At 36.6% G+C, this 23998-nt stretch overlaps 1 protein-coding gene across 1 annotated transcript in view; it reads left to right on the forward strand.

Moving 5' to 3' along the window:
* The first annotated feature begins 5943 nt into the window (after nucleotides 1-5943).
* AQR (aquarius intron-binding spliceosomal factor) overlaps nucleotides 5944-23998 on the forward strand; it is a 106415-nt gene continuing 88360 nt past the window's right edge. Inside the window, exons 1-6 of the mRNA XM_081228597.1 lie at nucleotides 5944-6213; nucleotides 8681-8737; nucleotides 10823-10863; nucleotides 17248-17283; nucleotides 21108-21228; nucleotides 23237-23377. Of these exons, the coding sequence (XP_081084723.1) occupies nucleotides 6139-6213; nucleotides 8681-8737; nucleotides 10823-10863; nucleotides 17248-17283; nucleotides 21108-21228; nucleotides 23237-23377 (471 nt within the window). The 5' untranslated portion in view covers nucleotides 5944-6138. The remainder of the gene's footprint in view (nucleotides 6214-8680; nucleotides 8738-10822; nucleotides 10864-17247; nucleotides 17284-21107; nucleotides 21229-23236; nucleotides 23378-23998) is intronic.

Genomic DNA, 23998 nt, shown 5'->3' on the forward strand with positions numbered 1-23998 from the left:
AACTTTTTTAAAAGGGAAAATCACATAATACAGGAACAAGGTACTGATTGCCAAACACTTCCCTGGGCCCACTCCAGTCTACCTTCTACCTTCTGAGCTTTCTACATGGCTAGTTAATCGTTTACTTCCTTGTTCATGTTAAGTTTCTTTGATAGGTCCTTATAACCTACAAATGGATATGTTAACTCCATCGCATGTCACATGATCTATCTGCTTATCCATTTATCTTCCTCCTTGGCCTCCCTCTCCAGATTTGTACTAAAGAAACATAAAATTAGTTCCTCCAATACATATTCTTATTCCCGCTTCCATCTTATCTATGTAGTATTAATTTAAATTAGATACAAACTGTCATACTGTATTCAAAGAAGAGATTTAGTTGAGCCAGGTTTTATTTGTTTTTAGTCCATGATTATGGAAGAAAACTAAAGTGTTTAATTTGCAGAAAACCTTTCAATTTACATTATGTGAGATAACCAATGAGAATTATAGACATTTTTAAGGGATAGCACCAGTGTTTGAAGTCTGCATATCCTATAAGAATCCTTTGTTAGAAGTGAATTGTCAAGGGCTGTTTCATGCAAAATATCTGCTCTTTAGAAGCAGTGAAAGGAAACATTTAATTCCTTTCTTGTTGAGATTTCTCCTATTGCCAGTTAGAAGGGCTTAGAATTTCAGGGCTAAATGCTAGAATTCTATTAGCACTATTCTATTAGAGAACAAAATTCTATTAGAGGAAAAAAGATAACTGAAAAAGAAAAGTGGTACAATGGTATTATTAAACAATATGGAACATGTAATACTTTGCATCTATATTGGCTAACTTCTATTCATTCTTTGAAGTTTGAGTTTAAACACTGCTTCCTCTGGAAGCCTTTTTGATTTACCCTAGCACTCTATTCCCTGTGCTCCCACTGCTTTTTTTTTTTTTTTTTTTTTTTTGTGCAGTACGCGGGCCTCTCACTGTTGTGGCCTCTCCCGTTGCGGAGCACAGGCTCTGGACGCGCAGGCTCAGCGGCCATGGCTCATGGGCCCAGCCGCACCGCGGCCTGTGGGATCCTCCCGGACCGGGGCACGAATCCACGTCCCCTGCATCAGCAGGCGGACTCTCAACCACTGCGCCACCAGGGAAGCCCTCCCACTGCTTTTTGTTCATAACTCTATTAATCGTCACTGTTGACTAGTGGTTTTTAAACTTTAGTGTGCACTAGAATCATCTAGAGGGCTTGTTAAAAGCATAGATTGCTGAGCTACACCCTCATAGTTTCTGATTCAATATTTGGAGTTGGTCCTGAAAATTTGCATTTATACAGGTTAGCTGTTATTGCTGTATTGAAACTATAATTTGAGAACCATTGAGCTAAACTACATGTTTCTGGAAAGCAAGAGAATGCATGATTTTATGTTTTATACATAAAGTATAAAGCAGTATCTGTAATGTTTTTACATCCTCAAATATATACTGAATGTATAAAGGAAGAAATGAATGGAGTCATTATTACAAACTCTTACCTTCTCTGTAAATCTATAATTTCATTTAGAGCCTTTCATTCATTCTTGGAATGAGTTTGCCTTCTAAGATGTTGAGATCAAAGCCAATCCAAAACTTTCTAAACATCCCTTCTCTTCACTCAAAAATGTCTATCTTTACTCCTTACTTTTCTCATGTATCTCAGAATAATAATGTTCTTCCACTTTTCTGAAGCTAGCTTTTCCTTGCTCTCTTTCTCCTTCTGGGAGCTTCATCATTAGTCCCTTCTTTTTTCTGGTGTTTTTAGTTTTTCCCTCTCATTGGTTCCTTAAAGAAGAGTTCATGTGTTCCTTATTCAGTTACGATGGTTTTGGCTGCAAGTAGCAGAATGCCTGACTCAAACTGCTTCTTGCAATGGGGACCTTATTGGCTTATACGACTTGAAGTCCAGCAACTAGATAAACTCTAGGGTTGTTAAATCATATAGTTGACTCTGGTTCCTTCCATCTGCTCTGCCTTTCACAATGACAAGATTATTTTCCTTATGGTTTTAGGATGCTTTGTTTGCAATTAGGGCTGCATGCTTCTTTCATGGGGGGAGGGTGGGACAGTGAGTGAATGAGACACCCAGAAACTCCCCCAAGAGCAAAGATAAGTTTCCTAGAAGTCTACAGTGAACACTACCTCTCTCACCTGCCAGAATTGCTTCACAGCCACATTCCTGAACCAACCACAGATAAAGGAGATAGAATTATGTGGAGCTGGACCTGGACCTCAGCCTACTTCCTTCAAGCACAAGGTTGCCTGAAGATAATACAAATACTGGTCAAATTTGAAGTTGCATTTGGAAAGAAGGGAGGAATGGATAGGCAATCAAAATTTCCACTGCACCAAGCTTAAAAAGAGATAGCAGTTGGGCCAAATAACTTTAGTTTTACCTATTATTTTGGTTACTGTTATATTTTACTCTTTGCCTTTTAGGGTCAGAGATATTGAAAATTCATTACACCTACTTCCTCCATTGCCTTTTCGTTCATTAGCTTCTTAGCCCTTTTTTACCTAGTGTTTTCCTCACCACCTCTTGGGAGCTGTTCTATCAGTGATCATTGTAGTAGGCATTGTTAGTTGCAACCACATCTTCTCTCTTTCACTGTATATCAGCCAGGTATTCTGGGTAGGACTGATCTTAACTGCAGCTCCAGCAATGGTCATGATCAGTCTAACTCTATCAGAATATTCATCATGACTTAAAGGGATGGGTAACCCAAGACTAAGCCAGTCAATGCACAATGCTACCTTAGCCAGAGTAATTGGCCTGGAAGAACTGACCTAAGTTGATCTGATCAGAGTGAAACCTTGTACTTATTTCAGTGATTGAGGAAGAAGAAGTGAGTGTGGAGAAGTTTTCTCTGTTTAGGTACCATGAAGAATGCTAGTCTGGGGATGAAGTCAAAACACAAAGCAGAGTAGGGTGGGAGTAGTAGGGGGATCAGTGCCAAAAGAATGGAGCTGGAAGCCTGATCAACCGCCTGAAGCCTAATTTATCTCTAGACTTTATTTATACCTATAGATTTCCTTTACTTTAAAATCAATTTGAATTAAATTTTCTTTTTCTTACTACAACAAACTGATAATGGTCACCAATGGTCACCTAATTTCCAAACCCCTGGACTTTTTGAAGTTCTTGTCCTTTTAGATTTCTTTGAAGCATTTGACACTATTGACAATCTTGTGTTTTGAAACTCTTGATTACCTGGTTTCTTTGCTTTCTCCCTTCCTTACTTACAAAACTCATTACAGAAAGCTTGTAAAATAAAAGTTATAAAATGAACATATTATAATTTTAGGATGTCCAAAACCATCATTCAAAAACTTGGCTAAGAGAAGTGATATGAAGAGAAGAGAAAGCAGGAAAAAGAGAGAGGGAGAGTTTGAGAGAGAGAGGAGAAAGATTATGATACTGCATTTTTTCAGAAATCTACTAGGTATTATAAATTAGAACCTTTCACATAGTTAGATCCACATATAATCTGGAGCTTATTGACTTAATATCCTCTTGGCCACAAAATCATAAGGTAAATTACAAATTTAACAAATGTTAATTGGCAAATAAATTGCTGATCACTGCCCAGATCTCCTCCTGCTACCTCAGACTGTGTCTCTATACATTGGAACTATCTTTTCCTTTTAAAATCTACTTCTACCTTCTGTCTCTACTCTGTTTCTTCAGTGTCTTCCATGCTTATTCCTTCCTCTTCAATTTTACTTCCAGAACCCAAATTTAGGCTGTGTTACTTTTGCTTTAGATTTGCAATAGTCTCCCAACTGGTATTCCCATCCCCACTTTACCTATTCCAACCCATCTAACAAACTACTGAAAAGTCATCTTCCAAAAGTAGATTTCCAATCAGTGGCTTCCTATTGCCTTCCATGATAAATACAGTCTCCTTTCTCTAGCTTTTAAGGTTTTGACATGTTAAGCCTGATGGCTCACTCTCAACATTCTCCCAGCATGACCTGCTTTTATGGCTTTATCTGTGCTATGACTATACTAGAAATATTGTCCCTGATGTTTTTGATTATCAAAATCTTATCTACCTTTCAAGATTCATCATAAAAGCTATTCAGAAAATCTTATTTTACCTCTTGTTGTATAGACTCCGTTTGTAAATAAAGTGTAATTAGATACCTTATGCATTCAAAATCTGTTGCATTTAAAATTAGGATCATGCAAATTTTCACCTTTAGCTCTATAAATAAAATTTATACAATAGCAAGTAGAAGGAAAAAAGGATTCCACATTTAATTTCTATACCTACAAACACTTTTTTGTTTTTTCCTTCGCAACTGTTTATTTTCAAACAGGCTATAGATGTTACAAAATTCAAAAGTTTCAAAAGGGTGTAAAATGTAAAATAAGACTTCCCTTGCTCCTGTTCTCGCCTCCCCCAGTTCCTCCTCCCTAGAGGCAACCATGTTACCTGTTTCTTGCCTGTGTTCATCCAGGGAAAGTTTACTAGAGGTACATGTTTAATTTATATATGGATTTGGGAGTGGTAGAGGTATGCGTTCAAACTCAGTAATAAGAAAACATGCAATTCAATTTAAAAATGGGCAAACAATTTGAATAGAGGCTTCCACAAAGAAGATATATGGATGGCAAATAAGCACATGAAGAGACATTCAACATCATTAGTCATTAGGGAAATACAAATTAAAGCTACAGTGAGATATACCACATAACTATTAAAATGGCTAAAATTAAAAAGACTGACCATATCAAGTGTGGGTGAGAAGGAAGAAAAACTGGAATTCTTATCTACTACTGGTGTGAATATAAAATGGTACAACTACTTTGGAAAACAGTCAGTTTCTTAAAAATTTAAACATACACATACCATTTGATCCAGCTATTCCTCTCCTAAGTATTTACTTAAGAGAAAGGGAACCACATGTCTACATTAAGACATATATACACGAATGCTCTTAGCAGCATTATTTGTAGTGGTCAAAAACTGGAAACAATTTAATGTTCATCCATAGATGAGCAGATTAACAAACTATGGTATGTCTGTAAAATAGAATACTACTCAACAATAAAAAGGCACCAACTATTAATACATGCATCAACATGGATGAATCTCAAAATCATTATGTTGAGTGAAAGAAGAAAGAAAAAATGTACATACTGTATTATTTTCATATTTATAAAATTCTATAAAAAAGGATACTAATCTATATATCTATAGCGACAGAAAGCAGATCAGTGATTGCCTGAGAATGGGTGGGTAGAAATGGGATAGGGATGGATTGCAAAAGGGACTAGGAAAATTTTAGAGACATTGGATATGCTTATTATTATGACTTTGGTGATGGTTTCACATACGTATGACTATTTAAAAAAATAAAATTTTACACCCTATGTGCAGTTCATTATATGTTAATTTATATTTCCATGAATCTGTTAAAAAACAGTTAAAATTGGGGCTTCCCTGGTGGCGCAGTGGTTGAGATCCGCCTGCCGATGCAGGGGACACGGGTTCGTGTCCCGGTCCGGGAAGATCCCACATGCCGCGGAGCAGCTGGGCCCATGAGCCATGGCCGCTGAGCCTGCGCGTCCGGAGCCTGTGCTCCGCAACGGGAGAGGCCACAACAGTGAGTAGGCCCGCGTACCATTAAAAAAAAAAAAAAAAAAAAAAAACAGTTAAAATCAAGCCTCGCATTCCCCGTTTAGTTTTTTTTTCACTAATATTTTTTATAGGGTTGAAAGAAACTCCGAGTCTCCCTCTCCCTCCCCGACCCTACCACAAGAAAACCTTAACCAACACCATCTACCTGGTCACTGAGACATCAATCCCGTCTCCCTGGGTGTTTTCTCTCAGCTTCCCGCTAGGGGGCAGGAGCGGGGAGGTCGAAGCCCTTGCCTCTCTAGCTCAGAGCCAGCGCTTGCATGCACTTCCGGCCCTGTTCTGTTCCGCTTCTCGAAGAATGCACAAGCTGCGGAGCGCGTTCCCTGTGGTCGGTAAACGTTGAGGATATTCTGCTCCACGGGTTTTTGCATCTCGGAGTTAGGCAGCCGCAGTCGCTTCTTAGGGGGAAGTGTATCGGGTTCACCGCTGCTCGGAGCGGTCCTTTTTTTTCCACTGGAGCGGAAGGAGAGTGCTGCCATGACGGCCCCTGCTCAGCCCAAGAAAATCGTGGCCCCTACGGTATCCCAGATCAACGCGGAGTTCGTGACTCAGGTGCGCTTGGGCGAGTCTGGTGTGTGTGAAGGGGTGAGGACGCTGAAGCCCTGAGGCCAGGAGGTGGGATTTTTCTTGGGAACGGGAGCACCGAGGAGGCATTCGTTTGTCAATTCATACACTCAAGTCTTTTTACTGAAGAGTACGTGCTGTGTGCCAGCAGCTGTGCTAGCTGTCGGGGATACCGTGGTGAAAGAGGCTCTGCCCCGAGGAGTTCATGTTCCAGGGGAGACAGACACATGAAAAGCGAGCTTTGCTATGTTAGAGTTCGTCGCAGGAGCGACGGATTCACAGAAGGAACACCCCAGTCACGTGAGACTGGCAAGAAGTTATCATAGCAGAGGTGATACTGAACTGAGGGTCGAAGGAGGGATAGGCTTATTCTTAGCCTTAGAGTAACCTAGATCTTTGAAAGGAATGGTGAGGATCTGACAAGACACCTGCTCCAAATACATGCATCTACGAAGAGAGCAATCCCGTGGTCAGAGAGCGTTCATTTAAAACCTGTTTATTGTGTTGCATGGTGAACCGCGGTTGGCTTTGAATAGGGAAACATAGCCCTGTACCGCTGAGCAACTTTCCTAATCTTTATTTGTTGCTTTGGGTGTTGGATAAGAGTGCAAGTAGCTCTATGCAGAACTTATTACTCACTTGCTTCTTTCTTCTCTGTGCCCTGTTTCAGAAGATTTGCCAAGGCAGAAGCATAAGAGTCATTTTGAATCCTTAAAGAGTTCTAATTGCCCTTAGGATAATGACCATGGAATCATTCACCTTGTTTTGTCATCTGGCCCATGCGTATATCCAGTTTCCTCTCTTTTTTCCTCCTTTTCTAACAATGTTTAGCCATACTGAACTGCATTTATTTGTGCCATGCAATCTTCCACCTCCTGGCACCTCCTTTCAACATTGTTCCCTCTACTTCATTTTTTTCCCTACCTTTTCTTATGTGGTTAATTCATTGTCATCCATCTACATTAATTTGGAGAGGTTTTTCTGGACAAGTTAGACTAGAACTCCCTTTTCCCATATGCTTGAATTTTTGTGGTAAAAGTTATTAGTTTCCTCCCCTCAGGGGTCTTACATTTTAGAGGGATGAGTGAGACAAATGAACAGGGTAGTTTCAGACAGTGATTATTGCTATCAGGAAAATGCAACGTCATTGTGGCAGACTGGGTCGGGTTTATGAAGAGCAGTCAGGAGAGTCCTGACTAAGACCCGAATGAGCTAAGACCTGAACGCAAAAGCTAAGACCTGAATGCAAAAAAGGAGCCAGTCTGGGGAAGAGCAGGGAAACAGTCCAGGGAGTAGCAAGTGGAAATGCCTTATGGTGTGTATGTAAAGAAGCCAGGAGAGCAAACTTAAGAAGTAAGAGGGAGAATGGTATGAGATGAGGGCAGAGAGTATGTAGGGATCCTACCATTTCCCTGCTCCTCCTCCTCCATTATTTCTGAGCACCTGGCACACCTGACCAGAGAAGGGGCTTTTTAATTATTATTGAATGAGTGAGATGTAGAGGTTAAAATTTAGTTTTAAGAAGATCAGATATCTGAACTCTGTGATCTCACTTTCTTTAATGATGGTTAGCATTTTTTAGCAGTAACGTATTTCTAAATTAAGGTATGTACATTGTTTTTTTAAAGACATAATACTATTGCCACTTAATAGACTACAGTATAGTGTAAATTATAACTTTTATATGTACTGGGAAACCAAAAAATTCATGTGACTTGCTTTATTGAGGTAGTCGCTTTATTGTGGTGGTCTGGAACCAAACCTGCAGTATCTCTGAGGTATCCCTGTATATGTATTTAAATTCACATTTTTCAGGTAAAACCTGCTTTGCTGAAATATAACATACTGACTCTTTTATTCTTGGTAATAACCCACTGATAAACTACAATTTTTTTTAGGTTTTGTTTAGGTGTGCCTGAGTGTATACTAATCACTTAAAGATTATTGTTTTGCAAATCAACATTCCTGAGGATTTTGAATCTGTTTTTTAGTACTGGCTCACCTGTTAACTAATTGTAGTCTTGGGCAGCTCATTTAATCTTTCTAGACCTGGGTTTCGTTAGCTCTATGCTGAAGATGTTTGACTGTGGTTATTAACTTCACCCTATTGTTTCCATAGGAGCAGTTTAAAAAGTATGTTTTGTTTTTTTTAAATCATAGTGGCAGGGTGCCATGCAGGGCATTACTGGCATTCAGTGGATTGGGCCCAAAGATGCTAACTGGTCTGCAAGCCCATATAGTCCCCTTAATAGGTAAATTACTCTATCTAGTCCCCTTAATAGGTAAATTACTCTATCTAGTCCCCTTAATAGGTAAATTACTCTATCGCCTCGCCCTGCGCCAGTAGTGCCCTGTTAAGAAACAGCTTGTCACTGAATGATGTCAGTCTGTTAGTGGTATGAATCTACAGTGGTATGAATCTATGACTTACTGTTTATACTGTTTACTTTTGCAGTTAGCATGTAAATACTGGGCTCCCCATATCAAGAAAAAATCACCTTTTGATATAAAGGTAAGTATTTTTGGTTTGCAACATCCCTTTTGAATAGGTATGCTCTTTGTATCTTTTTCAAGAGCTAATTCGACAGAAGCTCTTCATAATTTTTTTAAAAGTTAAAATGAATGGTTTTCTAAACTAACAATTACTCATAATAGAAAATTTGGAAAATACAGAAGCTACACATAAGAAAATAAAAATAACTACCCAGAGATAACCTCTACTATCAGTTGTTTTATTTCCTTTAAGCTTTTTAAAATATGTGTGGGGATTTTCCTGTTTATAGATTCTTAGATTGTTCTGATTTATCATTATTAGGTGATCATGTAATGAATATCTTTGTAAGTACACATCAGTTTTCCTACAGTTTTTTAGACAGTTCATGTAGGATAAAATCTATTGTTTTCTCTTTTATTTTTAGGTTTATGAACTGATATAAAGATCTGTAATAATGGTGGAAGAGGTGGGAGTTATTTAGAGAATTAGATGACTGAGGGCCAGTCATATTCAATTAGGGAAGGGACTTAGGATTCAGGTGACACAATTTAGAATAAACGAAAGGCAGAATTCCTAATGGAGGATTAGTTCTCATTGACATAGGTTCTTAAAGAGAGGTCTTATAGAGCTAACATACACGTGCCATTTAACAAGTAGTGAAGACTCGCTTTAAGTTTGCCATTGTAAATTGAATTGTGATACTCTAGGCACTCTTATTAAAACTGAACTTAATCCCAAATTTCTCACATTATTTGAGCTTAAACGTTTTATTTAGAAATATATTTTTGTTTTGCCAGCAATCCCATTTTATTCATCAGGAGGATATTCACAAACTTGACATACATTAATTACTCTTAATTATCAGCCAGGTTGCTTTATCTTACTATATGCTGTTTGTGTATGTTTGTGTTTGTATATGTTGGGTCTGGGGGTTCCTAGGGTCATTTTTCATTAATAACAAAAATATCTTTATGACACTACTAGATTGAGTTGAACTTAATTAGATCAAGGTTTTTAGAGATTAAATTTATATTCAGATCATTTTAGTTAACACTAGATGAAGCTATGTATAAGTTGGTATTTAAAGAAGATTATACCCTTCATTTTATTATTTAATTTGGATTTTGATAAACGGGAAAGCAATGACAAAATTTCATACAAATTCAAGACTTGCTTGCCTCATTGTCTTCCTCCCTTTACCACCCACAAACATTTATTTGAGAAGTATACTTTGAGCAGTTAAAAGACATAGTTGCCATAAAATAATATTATATTATACCATGTTAAACTACTTGATAATTTTAGAGTTTTTTTTTTAACTACTCTTGTCACTAGCACTACTATTACTTCTGCTACTGATAACTATTATTAAAGGCTTGCCATGTGCCAGGACCTGTACTGAATTCTTTACATGTGTTGTCTTATAGCAACCCCATGGGGTACTTCTTATTATTAGATCCTTTTTGTATACTGGGAAACTGAGCCTTAGAGCAGTCATGCATTTGCAAAGGTTGTAGTCTCCAGCAGTAAAGGTGAATGGTTTGAACCAGGCTTCCAACCCCAGAACCTGAATTCTTATGTATTATACCATCCTACCCACCCTAACCCAAGTAAGTGGAAATTCTGAGGTTTTATCATATGTGCTTGGAAGACAGGATGTAATGATTAGCATTTGCTTCTGTTATGTCTTTTCACTTTCAGTTTACTTTCTGGTTTTTGAAAGCACTTTGTTAAAACTCTTAGGTGGAGCCTGATAACATTTATATACTTTGTTAAGTTTTAAAAAATATCCTGATCTTGTGAATTTTTATTTTCCCTAGAAATGAAATAAATACATCATTTTAATAATTATTTCTAGAATTATTTTTATTTAGATATATTTTATTATTTATTTTTTTCTACTACTTTGCTTTCTGTTATTTTACATTTTGAGGGATATAATGGGATTATAAAAAATCTCAAGTATTATTTCAATAGCAGTGATATTTGATAGCTTTCCTAAACCACCTTGTTTTGTGTAATCTCAGTAATTGAAAACTCTCAATTTAGAGTCTGAAAAAAAGTTATTTGAGATATTAAACATTTTTTTTATATTTTTAACAGGTGATTGAAGATATATATGAGAAAGAAATTGTCAAGTCAAGGTAGGAATGAGTTTAATTTTCATACGTAGGAAGTAGATGGGACTAACTTGGATCTCATCTGAACTTCTAAACTAAATGTAATCATAAACTTGGAACTTTCCTTCCTTTTTCTGATTTGGTCATCAAGGAGATGGTGACTAGAAAAACTATATCTAGCTGCTGAAGAGGCATAAGATATTTTTTTGCCTTTTAATTTTTGGCTCAGATTAGAGGGATTAAGTTTTTTAGGGTTTATTTTGTTTTTGAAGGAATGTGAGGAAGAGTAAATATGGAGATTTAAAAATTTCAGTTCAACTAATACTGATTTTCTTATTTTCTGATAAATCTTTTTGAAAGCTTATTTAAAAATTGGAAAAGTAAAATATACATGATAATTAAATACAAAATAATAAAATACGCATTTTGTACATAATGTATAAACTATATATATAATAAAAAATAAAAATTATTTTGAACAGTACCCAGAAAGGGTAAGTTTCAGTACATCTTCTTCCCTGTCCCTTAACCCTTAGTTTCTTTATTTATGTATACATCTGTTCCAGTTCTCTACCCCTTTGATTTTTTTTTTTTTTTTTTTTCGGTATGCGGGCTTTTCACTGCTGTGGCCTCTCCCGTTGCGGAGCATAGGCTCCGGACGCGCAGGCTCAGCGGCCATAGCTCACGGGCCTAGCCTCTCCACAGCACGTGGGATCTTCCCGGACCGGGGCATGAACCCGTGTCCCCTGCGTCGGCAGGCAGACTGTAACCACTGCGCCGCGAGGGAAGCCCCCCTTTGATTTTTTTTTTTGAACAGCAAAGAGTTTATACTCTACATACCATTCTGCATCATGACTTTTTTTTTTTTAAACAATGTGTCTTGGGCATATTTCCATATCTGCACCTGTAGATATATATGCCCAATGAGTATTTTAAAAGGTAACTAACCGTTTTAATATGAAATAGAAACATTTGTGTTATGAATATCATAGACCTTATAAAATCTCAGATTTTATTTTTTTCATGTGTTTGAGTCTTAGGAGGTAAATTTTACTAAATATTGTAAAGGCAGTGTCAAAATAAGAGGCCAGTCGTTTTTTTTAATTATTTATTTATTTATTTATTTATGTTTGGTTGCATTGGGTCTTCGTTGCTGTGTGCAGGCTTTCTCCAGTTGCGGCGAGCAGGGGCTACTCTCCGTTGCAGTGCTCAGGCTTCTCATTGCGGTGGCTTCTCTTGTTGTGGAGCACTGGCTCTAGGCGCGCAGGCTTCAGAAGTTGTGGCGCGTGGGCTCAGTAGTTGTGGCTCGCAGGCTCAGTCGTTGTGGCGCACAGGCTTAGTTGCTCTGTGGCATGTGGGATCTTCCCAGATCAGTGCTCGAACCTGTGTCCCCTGCATTGGCAGGCAGATTGTCAACCACCGGACCACCAGGGAAGTCCCTGTGCAAACTATTTTAAGAAACAAGTTTTCGGGCAAAATGAAGACAAGAAGAATCTAAGAATGCAAACAACATAAGAAGAGCACTTAAAAATAAAAGACTATTTTACTGACATTGATGATTAATGTCAGCACGTGGGATCTTCCCAGACCAGGGCTCGAACCCGTGCCCCTGCATTGGCAGGCAGATTCTTAACCACTGCGCCACCAGGGAAGTCCTCTAGTTGTTTTGTTTTAGCAGTCGATTCTTGAGCCTCTAGAAGTAGGTAGGGCCAAAGACCATGTTAAGGTTTGTTTGTTTGTTTGTTTGTTTTAAATTTGAAGAGAAATAGGAAATGAGTGAAGCATGATGGTAGTATTTTTAAATTTTGGAGGGAGCAAGAGGCAGGAAATTTGGAGGGAGCAAGAGGCAGGTAAATATTGTTGTAGTCAGATTGAAGATAATGATGGCATGGACTAGCATGGAAAGTCGAGATAGAGAGGAGTTACCAATCTGAGAGATAGAAGTGGTTGGATGTGGTGAATGCAGGAAGGGAGGAATCAAGGATGACTCCAAAATTTTTGGCAAAGGTTGTCAGGTGATTAGGTGCCATTGCTGACTTTTGCTGTTGTTGTTGGTGGGATTGGGTGTAGATCACTAGTCACTTTTAGAAATGTTGAATTCTAGCCACTGAAGAGCTATAGAGAGAGATGTAGAATATGCAGTTGGGTATTTAGGTGTAGAGTTCTGAAGAGAGGACTGGGTTGAGCCTACTTTGTATCAACCACCACTTCAGTGCTAAGGGTGCATCAGTGAACATGGCAGATGAAGCCTCTACTCATGAAGCTGTGTTCTAATTCTTACCTAGACAGACAAAATATATACATACATATATATATATATATATATATATATATATATATATATATACAGTATCAGCAGGTAGTAAGTGCTATGAATTAAAGTGGGATTAGGGTATAGCGACAGGACTGCTATTTTAGATTGATGATCAGGCAAAGATCCTCTCTTAGAGTAAAGTAAGTCAGAAAGAAAAGCAAATATCGTACATTAACACATACATGTGCAATCTAGAAAACTGGTGCAGGTGAACGTATTTGCAAAGCAGAAACAGACACACACACGTAGAGAACAAACGTACGGACACCAAGGGGAGAAAGCAGGGGTGGGATGAATTGGGAGATTGGGATTGACATATATACACTACTGTTTATAAAATAGATAACTAATGAGAGCAGAATGTGTAGTACAAGGAGCTCTACTCAGTGCTCTGGTGACCTAAATGGGAAGGAAATCCAAAAAGAAGGGGATATATGTATATGTATAGCTGATTCACTTTTCTGTACAGCAGAAACTAACACACATTGTAAAGCAACTATACTCTAATAAAAGAAGAAAAAGATATCACATTTGAGCGGATATGTAACATATGACTTGTTGGTGTGAGTGTGGGTATGGAGGAAATTGCCTGAGGAAAGTTAACTGAAGATGAGTGGTTAGATAAATTCTAGGACCCTTTTTTATTATATATTAAGGATAAACCAATCTGGAATTTACCTTGAACCTCCAGAACTAGTTCTCTGCCTCTTTGTAGAACAGGGTTTCACTCCAATGATTGCTTAGGGTTTGGGGGGTATTTAATTAAGCCTTTGCTACTAATATTGCTTCCTTGAATATAATTTTTATATAATTAACAACTAAAAGCTGCTGGTGATTTTTAAGTTACATAGACTTGGCTAAGTCATTTTTAATTGCTGAAAGTAGTAACAGTCATTGGCGGGGCTCCCTGAGTCTTATCACGGCACTCTTAACAGCCATATTCTCATCTTGTACATATTTAAACACTTGAATAAAAGTGAACTGATTGCATCTTGCCCCCAAATCTCTAAGTTCAAAAAGTTAAATAATGCACCTGTGTAGCACAAAAACTGTAGTGTATATTTTTAAATTTTAATGACCTTTTTTTTTTTAGACTAGTGCCTTGTGGAAGCTGTTTTGCAGAGTTATATGCTCGTAGCTTCTTCATTATTGGGGAATGGCTTAATGTAAGATTTATTAACTTGTTTGTAGGCTATCAAAATAGGCAGTTTATAGCCATAAGGCACTCTTAATATGATACATTAAGTTTCTTATAATATACATTTTTTTGTACATCATCCCTGTTTCCCTAGAAGGCATCTGGGAATTAATCAGTTCTTATATTCTTATGGTATAAATGATCACTTCTAGAATCTCAAAATTAGATAGATCTTAAAATACCATATTGTTCAATCCCCATTGCAGTATATTATACAAAAGATTCATATTTGCTATCCTTACCATTATCAGATTTGGTGAATTTGTCTTAATGTATTTTATCTGTTTGATTTTAAAATATTAAAAGTAACAGTAATTGTCATTTCTGGAGTGCTTACTATGTGCCAGATTCTGATCTCAGCACATTGTATATAGCAGCGTATTTATCCTCACAACAATTCTGTGATAGTTACTGTTATCCTCATTTTATGGATGCTGAAACTGAGGTATAGAGAGATTAAGTAACTAGCCCAAGATATTTTACCATAGATACAGACAGCGCCAGGTTGTTAAATCCTTGTTCTCTTGCTCTTATCCAATACTCTGTTCTTAAATAGGACAGGGTCCATTTGCCCTTTAGGACTCTCTTAACCCACACACTTTTGGTATGATTATTAATCCATCCAAGTGATTTTTATACTGAAAGAAAAAAAAGGGATGGCTTTTAGAGCAATTTACTTTTGCCAGTGTTTATATTTCTTTTTATTAAAAATGTTTAAACCTCTTTACTATGAAATTAACAGAAAGCACATAAAACGTACAGAAACATTTAGCCTTCTGAATTTTTACCACCACTGAGGTAAAAAAAACCAACCTTTTAGCATCCCACAAACCCTTATGTGCCCTTTGCTTTACCATTTAAATATGTAAGTATGCAAACGTGAACACTATAGTTTAGTTTTGCTTGGTTTTCAACTTTAAATAAATGGAAACACATGGTATGTACTATTTTATGGCTGGCTTCCTTTGTTCACAATTATTATTTGATTTTTTAATCATCTATTTAACAATAAATCTGGAGTAGGTAGTTCAGAAGTTCATAATGTGAGGGTCTTTGTCAACCTTTTAACAAACTTTCTGGCTTTCCCTATGTGGTTGCAGAGGGGCTGCCACAGCTCCAGACCTCATGTTTTCACATATCCCAAGAGAGATAGCAGAGGGCAATTATAGCAGCAAAAAAAAACCCCTTTGCCTACCCCTCCCTACTCGTTTTTTTTCAATCAAATTTAATCATCCAGTTAACAATACAGTTAATAGACCCGATGTATTGTATATAAATTATCCAGCTTTGGGAGGATTTAATGAAATGCATGTTAAACCCTTGACCAGAGTCAGGCTTTACAAAGCATGCTCTCAGTAAATATTGGTAACTTAATAAAATAACCATCCCCAAATCCTTTATTTATATTTCTCATTATTTCTTAGAACTTTTCATCCTTATCTTTAAAGATTTTCTGGTATAATATCTAGTCTCTAGACCCATTTTTGTATCTTATATGTATACCTTTAGTTAAGTTCTTTATCTGTCTCAGAAAGTTTACTAGCAGAAGTGTAAAACCCCCAATTTAATGAATACCACCAAGATTGCTATAAGAGAAATTGAGTGTTTTTGCATTATCTTGACCCATCAAAACTGATTTTTCACTTGTCCAGTCATCCATAGGAAAAAAAAATTGACCACTTCACCTCTTTTGTACATGAGGAAACTGGGTCCCAGGGTGTTTAAAGATGTTGCCAAGGTAACACTAAATCATGACTAGAATACTGATCTATCTCGCGAGCCAAGATTTTCTTTCTTTCATCAATGAGGTCCTATATGTGGCTGAAGAAATTAAGGGTGCAGGTATTTGCATAGCAGGCCCTGAATTCTGTTGTCCAACACACATATAAAGTGAAATGCCTGCAGCTGGAGATCTAGAGTGTACCACAGAAGCTCTTGTATCCTCTCAGTGGCTTGGCTGGCTGTAGAAGCCAGTGCCTTGGCAGTGTTCTGTCTTTGTGCTATTGCACAATTAAATCCTTCATTTCATTCTCACTAAAGTTCTGACATTGCTTGCTCAGTGAAACTAAGAGATCAGAAATCAGTGGAATAGGATTTTGACAGGATAATGGTCTCTTGGGGTATTATAAATTTATAATGCATACTCATTTAATTTTCAAAGCTGGAGGCTAATATCCAGTGGCATGGTTCTGGTCTGGCTACTTTATTTTCAATATACAAAATGATAAAACTAAATTAGTGGATGTTTGAACCTACCTTTGGAAGGATACCCTGTAACTACTGCATCATTTATCCATATAAAACAAAACACTCTGATTTTTAAAGTATATAAAGAGATATCTGATATTCCCTCCACAATTTTCTAATATTTTAAACTTAATGTCAAGGCTACAGAAGCCTGATTCCCATGTTTGTGATATAGATACATGTGTCCCTTGTGCTTATAGGAGGGCATGACTTCAGCAGAATGTTTTCATTTGATTATTAAATGGAAGAATGTTAGTCAGTGCTTAAGAAATTGAGACAGGCTAGCTTTTGGCAGTTGTGATCTAATATTATGAATATTGATGAGCACTTGTGTTTTGATTAAAATTACTTGGCTTATTAATCTATGTGTTGTATCCTTGTATGTCATGGTGCTGATTGTGTTTGTTATATGGGTAGGATATAAGTAACTCTTCTTAGACAGTTTTTAAAAATAAAATAAACTATCTGAAACAAAATACAAACAAAAAATAAAAAGAAAATTTGCTTTTTTCAATGCATAAATAAATATAATTATTCTGATATGTGAGTCAATATTAAAAGAAGATTCCAAAATACATCTTCATTAGTAACTCAGAAATGTTTATTTTCTCTATTTAAATATTTTTACTATTTATTTTTCTATTTTTAGATTTGCCATCAGAAAGATAATGCTCTTGGAATTTAGGTGAGTTTAAAGGCTGTACTTTGATGAAGTTAAAGATGACAGTGTGACTTAACTTTTAGCTAAGTTTTCTGTACATTTCTGTGAGTGGATAAGAAAATAATTATAAATTTTAAAAGATTTATATTTTTGTGATTGGCTTATTTTGGAATACGTGTATGATAGCCTTTGTTTTCAAAGATGATGTTCCATTATTAGTGTAACTTGTATTTTGAGTTGTTTTTCACTAATTAAGTTAGTGTGTGCTGAGCAATTTCTGAACTCTTCTTTGGTTCCTCTAGTGATAATGGGAGTAAATTGGAATGCATTCTGTAGCCATTTTTTCCTTCCAGGCTAACTTTTTATTACTAAGCCAGCATTGTTCTGACCTAAGCCACTGATAAATATTTCAGACAGAAGAGAATATATAATTTTTAGGTTACAATTTAGATTATATGACAACCAGGTGTGGCCAGTAGGCTGGAAGTAAAAGCCAAGGTTGCTGTTGATGATAGTAGTATCTGCCATTTATTGAACCTTGTGCTAGGCACATTGATAAACATTTTACATACAGAGCACTCACAGAAACCCTGCAAAGTCAGTATTATACTTTCCACTTAGTGAAGGAAGAAACTGAGGTCAGAGCAGTTATTTGTTAAAGATAATCCATTTAAGTAATTGGCAGAGCTGGGATGCCAATGTCTGATGCCAAAGCTCATGGTTTTTCCACTTCTCCACACTTCTTGAGGTCTAGTCTGCATCAGAAGTCAGTCTCTATTAACAACTGTTTCTCCCTACATACACAGATATGATCCTCACAAAAAATGTCATGATGTAGGTGTTCTTATTATTTTTACAGAGAGAAATTGAAGTTTATAGCTATGAATTAACTTGTAAGTAGACTCCTACTATATCCTAAGGACTGTATTATCACTGAATACTTGATCTCATTTAATCCTCATAATAATCCCAGTAAGAGCTTCCTTATTTTATAGAGAGCACTGAGGCTAGAAATTGGGTCCATCTGGCCCTTAGATTAATATGCCCGTTTCATCATACCATGCCATCTTTCAGAAGAAAAGTAAATAAAAATCAAGAGGATGCTGATATATGAATAGGATAAAACCAGAATTCTATGGTCCGGGCAAATATCAGATACCAAGAGAATTGCAGGAACTGAAGGAGAAAGCAGCAGAACATATTGAAGGCACCAGTGACAGTGAAAGATTTTTAATAACTGAAAAAGGGGGTTGTTACCTTCCAGGAACTTTTATGTATAATAATTTCTGGGTGAGAATGCCATTTTCTCTGTGTCAGCCTCCAGACAATGAGTCTCAAGTTTGTAGTAGAGATAATTGATGGTCTCTTGCTAGAGTGGAAAGTGAGATGGCATGGAGGAGGTGCCTGGGTACAGGAGAGTGAACTGAATCTTTGATGAAATGCATCAGAGGAACATGTTATTATATAGATTACATTTGCTGTGATTGCCAAAATAGAATCAAGGAATTATTGAACAGTCCTTAAGTTGGGTTTAAAGAGATGTAGTTTGGAGTCAGGTGTGTATCATCTGTATATCATGGAGATAACTGCATCATCTTGGGCAAATCATTGACTCTAATATTCTCAGATTCATCATCTGAAAAATGTAAAGAATAAGTTTGCAGTTTGCTGTGTAGTCAGATAATACCCAAGACATTACTGTTAAAAACTGTGGCAAGCCAGTGATATCTGTGGGGCATCTGGCAGGAACAAATATAAAGATACTCTGAAAGGATATGTATTCCAACTATACTGCAAAAAAAACCTATAGCTAAAACCCTGGTAAAGATGAGTTCAAACTCCCAATTACAAAGCACATTAAAGCAAGATTTAGTTGAAACAATAAAGAATAGAATTAGATATCCCCCAGAAAATCCCAGGTAATTATATAATTGATACACACTGTCAAATCATGTTTAAAATTATTATGGGCATAAAAAAACAAATAGAATATGTGAACAAGAAACAGGACACTAAATATGGACAGTTTGGGGAAAAATGAAAATAAAAATCATTGAAATTAAAAAACTCAATGGGCAAATTAAGTAGATTAGACACAGCTAAAGAGGGAATTAGTGAATGGGGATTTAGATCTGAGGAAAGTAACAAATAATAGCAAAGAGAAATAGAGGTGGAAAGCATACAAGGCAATTAAGAGATCTAGATGCTAGAATGAGAAGGTCCATTAGGAGTTTCAGAAGACGTTTAGAGAGAATGAGGGAGTGTCATTTTAGAAGAGATGATGGTTAAGAATTTTCTGCAGTTGAAACATGAGTCTTTTAGATTCAGGAAGTATATACAGCAAATGGTGAACAGAGCAACAGTGACATAGTAAAGATCTTAAAATCTGCTGGAGAGAAAAAGATTACTCAAAGAGGAAGAAGAACAAATTGATTGTAGACTTCTCAATTGTAATGATAGAGAAGATAGTAGTATGAGACTAGTACATAGAAAAAAAGTAGGAATCTCAACCTAGAAAGAATTCTATCACCAGCTAAACTGCCATGAAATGAAGAGATTTCACACAGATTCACACTAACAGACTTGGTAATGGAAGTTCTAAAGGGCATAATTCAGGAAAAAATTTAAGCTTGTAAGAAAAGAATGATACGAAGTTTCATGCATTTTATTTATGAAAGAGTAGTCTCTAACTTGGAGCCTTTTAGCCATTGTTTAGGATAAAATACTATTTATCAGTTTCCTAGGCTCTTGCAAATTAAGCAAGAATGATGGCTAAAGATAGACCCATAGAAATACCAACGTGAGCAGACCTTTGAAGCATAAGAGAAAGTAGAAAAATTATATGCTATAGCAGAATCTAAAATGCATAACTCTGTGTGTGTGTGCATGTATGAGCACGTGCACTTGTAACCCATTGAAAAGTAATACGTGTGGAGTGATTTAAAATTGGAACAAAAGTTCTTTTTTTTTTTTTTTTGCGGTACGCGGGCCTCTCACTGTTGTGGCCTCTCCTGTTGCGGAGCACAGGCTCCGGATGTGCAGGCTCAGCAGCCATGGCTCACGGGCCTAGCCGCTCCGTGGCATGTGGGATCTTCCCGGACCAGGGCAGGAACCCGTATCCCCTGCATCGGCAGGCAGACTCTCAACCACTGTGCCACCAGGGAAGCCCCAAGTCCTTCTTTTTTGCATTAGTACTTGAGAGTATTTTACAACCCCGTACAGTAATTGATGTTTATAATTACTCTGAATAAGAAACGGCTAAGCTTTGTTTTAGAAATCAGAAATACTTACTTTGTTTAGGAATATTTTCACCAAAGTCTTAGAATAATAATTTTGGCATCTTGAGGGGGAAATGCCAGTTACCTTGAAAACTGACTTATGTTGAATACCTTGTAAATTAAGTAACAAATCCTCTTAGTTTCCAGAAATCATTTGGTCCTGATGTGAGTTCATGTTAATTTCTCAGATACATTTATCTGTGAAGCTGCCCATCATACCATTTCATTTTAGAGCTGATATTTGTCAGATATTTTTATTTTTTACTCCACGAAATGCCCTAGATAAGGGAATATCCAGTGCTCTAATGGTGATAATTATATATGTCAATAACCTTTGAGGTCTCCCTCTTTGAAAGTATAAGGCTGTCATTCTCCACAGCCACATTTGCTACATATGTTTGTAGTTGGTAGCACTGACCTACATTATAGGTAAATTTGTGAAGGATTCTCAAACTATAAATATAGATTTTCAAAAAGTTATAAATAATTAAGCTTTTTCAGGGGAGTGATATATTACAAAGAAGTGGTGGTAACTAATGAAATATTCTATGACTTTTCATTCTTCCACAGCCAGTATCTTGAAAATTACCTCTGGATGAATTATTCTCCCGAAGTGTCCAGCAAAGCCTATTTAATGTCAATCTGCTGTATGGTGAATGAGAAGTTCAGAGAAAATGTCCCTGCATGGGAGGTAACAGATTTAAATTACTTCATAGCTTTCTTACTTTGGTCACTTAAGCCATTACAAAGTAGCAGACTTTTTGCCAATAATAAGTAATGTTTTTAGAACAGAACTTTATCCAATAATAAATTAAATTTTGAGAAAAAGAATGGATGTATGAAAAATAATATAAGATTTCTTTCAGTTTCAATACTTTCTTTAAACTAATTTACTGTGAATTGAAAAATTATGAATGTGGAGTTATTTTTCTGCTTTGAACTTAAAACAGAGTGGCATGAGTTATAAAGACTTTTACATCAGATAAAGTAAAATTTATATTAAGTAGCACAAATAGATAATGCTCAAATGAGATAATATTTTTCAGTGCCTTGTTTCACAGCAGGGAGTATATATTTGTATTTTTATGTGAATAGTGTTTCCAAAGTCGAGACAGATATATTGTAATTTCAATTTTCTCTTTGTCTCTGATTTGGGATCTGTTTTCCCTTTTTGACATTTCTAATTGACATTTTCTCTTTGTGCTACGGTAGTAGAGGCTTGATCAGCTAGTAGAGGTCCAAAATCTTGGCTTTCTTTGGCCACCATGAAATGGTCAGCTCATCGAAATAGTTTCTTCCCCTCCAGTCAGACTTTTTTAAATGAAGGAAAGGCATGGATACTTGACATCTTTTTTGAGGGGATAGTCTCCAAAATGAAAAGGTGTTAACATTCTTTAAGATAAAACCATGGACACTTCACTCAAATATTCATTAAGTGACTACCATCGTATGGCAGATTAGAACCCAGAGTAAACTAAGGGCCTTGTGTCTTATTGAGACATTTTAGGGATTTCTTGAAGTTGCTTCGAACTACCAAAGGAAGGGAAAGGGAAGGCAGAGAATGACTTGATCAGTTTGCATGTTATAAAGACCACTTTGGTGATTAGAGCTTGAAACAGAGAAAAGATAGTACAGATGAAGAGAAGTTACACACAGATTTGGAAAATAGAATTGATTGGACCTGATAATTGAAGTAGCTTTAGCAGGGAGAGGTATTATTTCCAATAACCTTCCAGGCTTGGGCAACTGAATGTAAAAGATGAGAGTGCCATTTATCAAGTTAGGTAGAAGAGGGTTGAGGAATACTTTGGAGGGTACAAAATTATTGAATTGAGTTTTGGACTTACTGAGTTTAAATTGCTTTTGGAATATCTAGGTGAAATTGTCTAGTAGACAAAGGAATCTAAGGGTCTAGAGAAACCTGGACTGAAAATGTGTATTTAGAATCATTAGCATATGGTAGTTGAAGTAATGGGAGGGGGAAAAGAAGAATGAGGCTAGAACCCTAGGAACACTGGCCTGTAAAGTCAAAGGAGGAGGAGCCTTCAGCACATTGAAAAGGGGTTGAGTGTTGGTAAGAGTCCTTTGGGCTTGACAGCTGTAACAACTTCAGGGAGTGCTGTGGGTGGAAACCTGTTGTAGAGAAGTAAGTGAAAACAGCTAGTGCAGGCCACACATTTGGAGCACATGCCTGTGAAAGAAGGGAGAGGTAACAGAAAGAAACTAGGTGGGGAGGTAGATCACAGAGAGGCTTGAATATATTTACATTATTTACCTTTTTTTTTAACATTATATGTTAAGAGTAAAGAGACAATATAAAGGAAAGGCTGTCTTTGAGATTAGAGTGGGAAGACTTTAGTTTTTGCTAAAGATGTTGTTTCTTTTGTTTAAATTAGAAGAGTTAAAACACTTTAGATCTTTAATAAGAAAACAAAGCCTAAGCTAATTACCAGCCTAATCCTTGAAGAAAAAATAAAGGAATTGAAGCCATTATTTTATTAGCTGAACGTTTCTGCAACTCTCACATAGTCCTGCCAGAAACCTATATTTGACTTGCTACCGTTAATAAGAAAGCAAATAATCTTTTTGTAATTATTAGGTATTGTTAATGGACTACTAAAAAGTCCACCAGTGTTTGCTTAAAGGAGGAAAAGAGGTGAGCAAGCCATTTCAAAATGAATTTTTATTTTTCTTTTCAGACTTTTAAGAAGAAGCCAGATGACTTCCCATTCTTTTTCAAGTGTATCTTGAAAGCGGCATTAGCTGAAACTGATGGTGAATTTTCACTCCATGAACAGACAGTCTTATTGCTTTTTCTTGATCATTGCTTCAATAGTTTGGTAATTTTACTTTATCTTTTGGGGAAACGTTCAAGTTTTCTTGTTCTTTTCAGTTGAATGTAGATGAGATTACCTCTGTAGCCAACTCTTCATAGTAGTGGGGAATGAGGATAATGCTAACAGCTTGATTTCAGCCCCTTCTCAGTAAAATCTTTTTATAAGATCTGTTTGCTTTTTAATAGATTTAGACTTGATCCCTCCTTTTCTCTATCTAGCCTCTAAGTAAAATGATAATAAGAACTGAAGTTCTCCAAACGTAGAGCAACAAAGAGTCTAATATGAACACTGAGTAATGAGATCTGTGTGTGTAAGCTATACACAAAAACATGGTTTCGTTACTTCTCAGGCATACTTCATGCATAAGCTGGCAGGTCAGCAGGAGAGTTATGTTTTTAGTTGACTGTTTAGGGGTGGTTATGGATGATCTTTGAAAGTCTCTTGGGTTGTGTATGACACTTTTCATTCTTCATAGGATTATCTTCTAAAAAATAAATATTTACCGTAATTACTATTTCGTTCGTGCTTCTCTCCTGTGGTTATCTGAAGGTATATACCTATTTATTTAAAGATAGGTGCTTCTGGATTGATAGTGCATTTAGACCCATACAGGAGAATGCACGG

Source organism: Mesoplodon bidens (genome assembly GCF_964165515.1).
Source record: "Mesoplodon bidens genome assembly, chromosome: 3".
In the NCBI taxonomy this organism is placed as follows: domain Eukaryota; kingdom Metazoa; phylum Chordata; class Mammalia; order Artiodactyla; family Ziphiidae; genus Mesoplodon; species Mesoplodon bidens.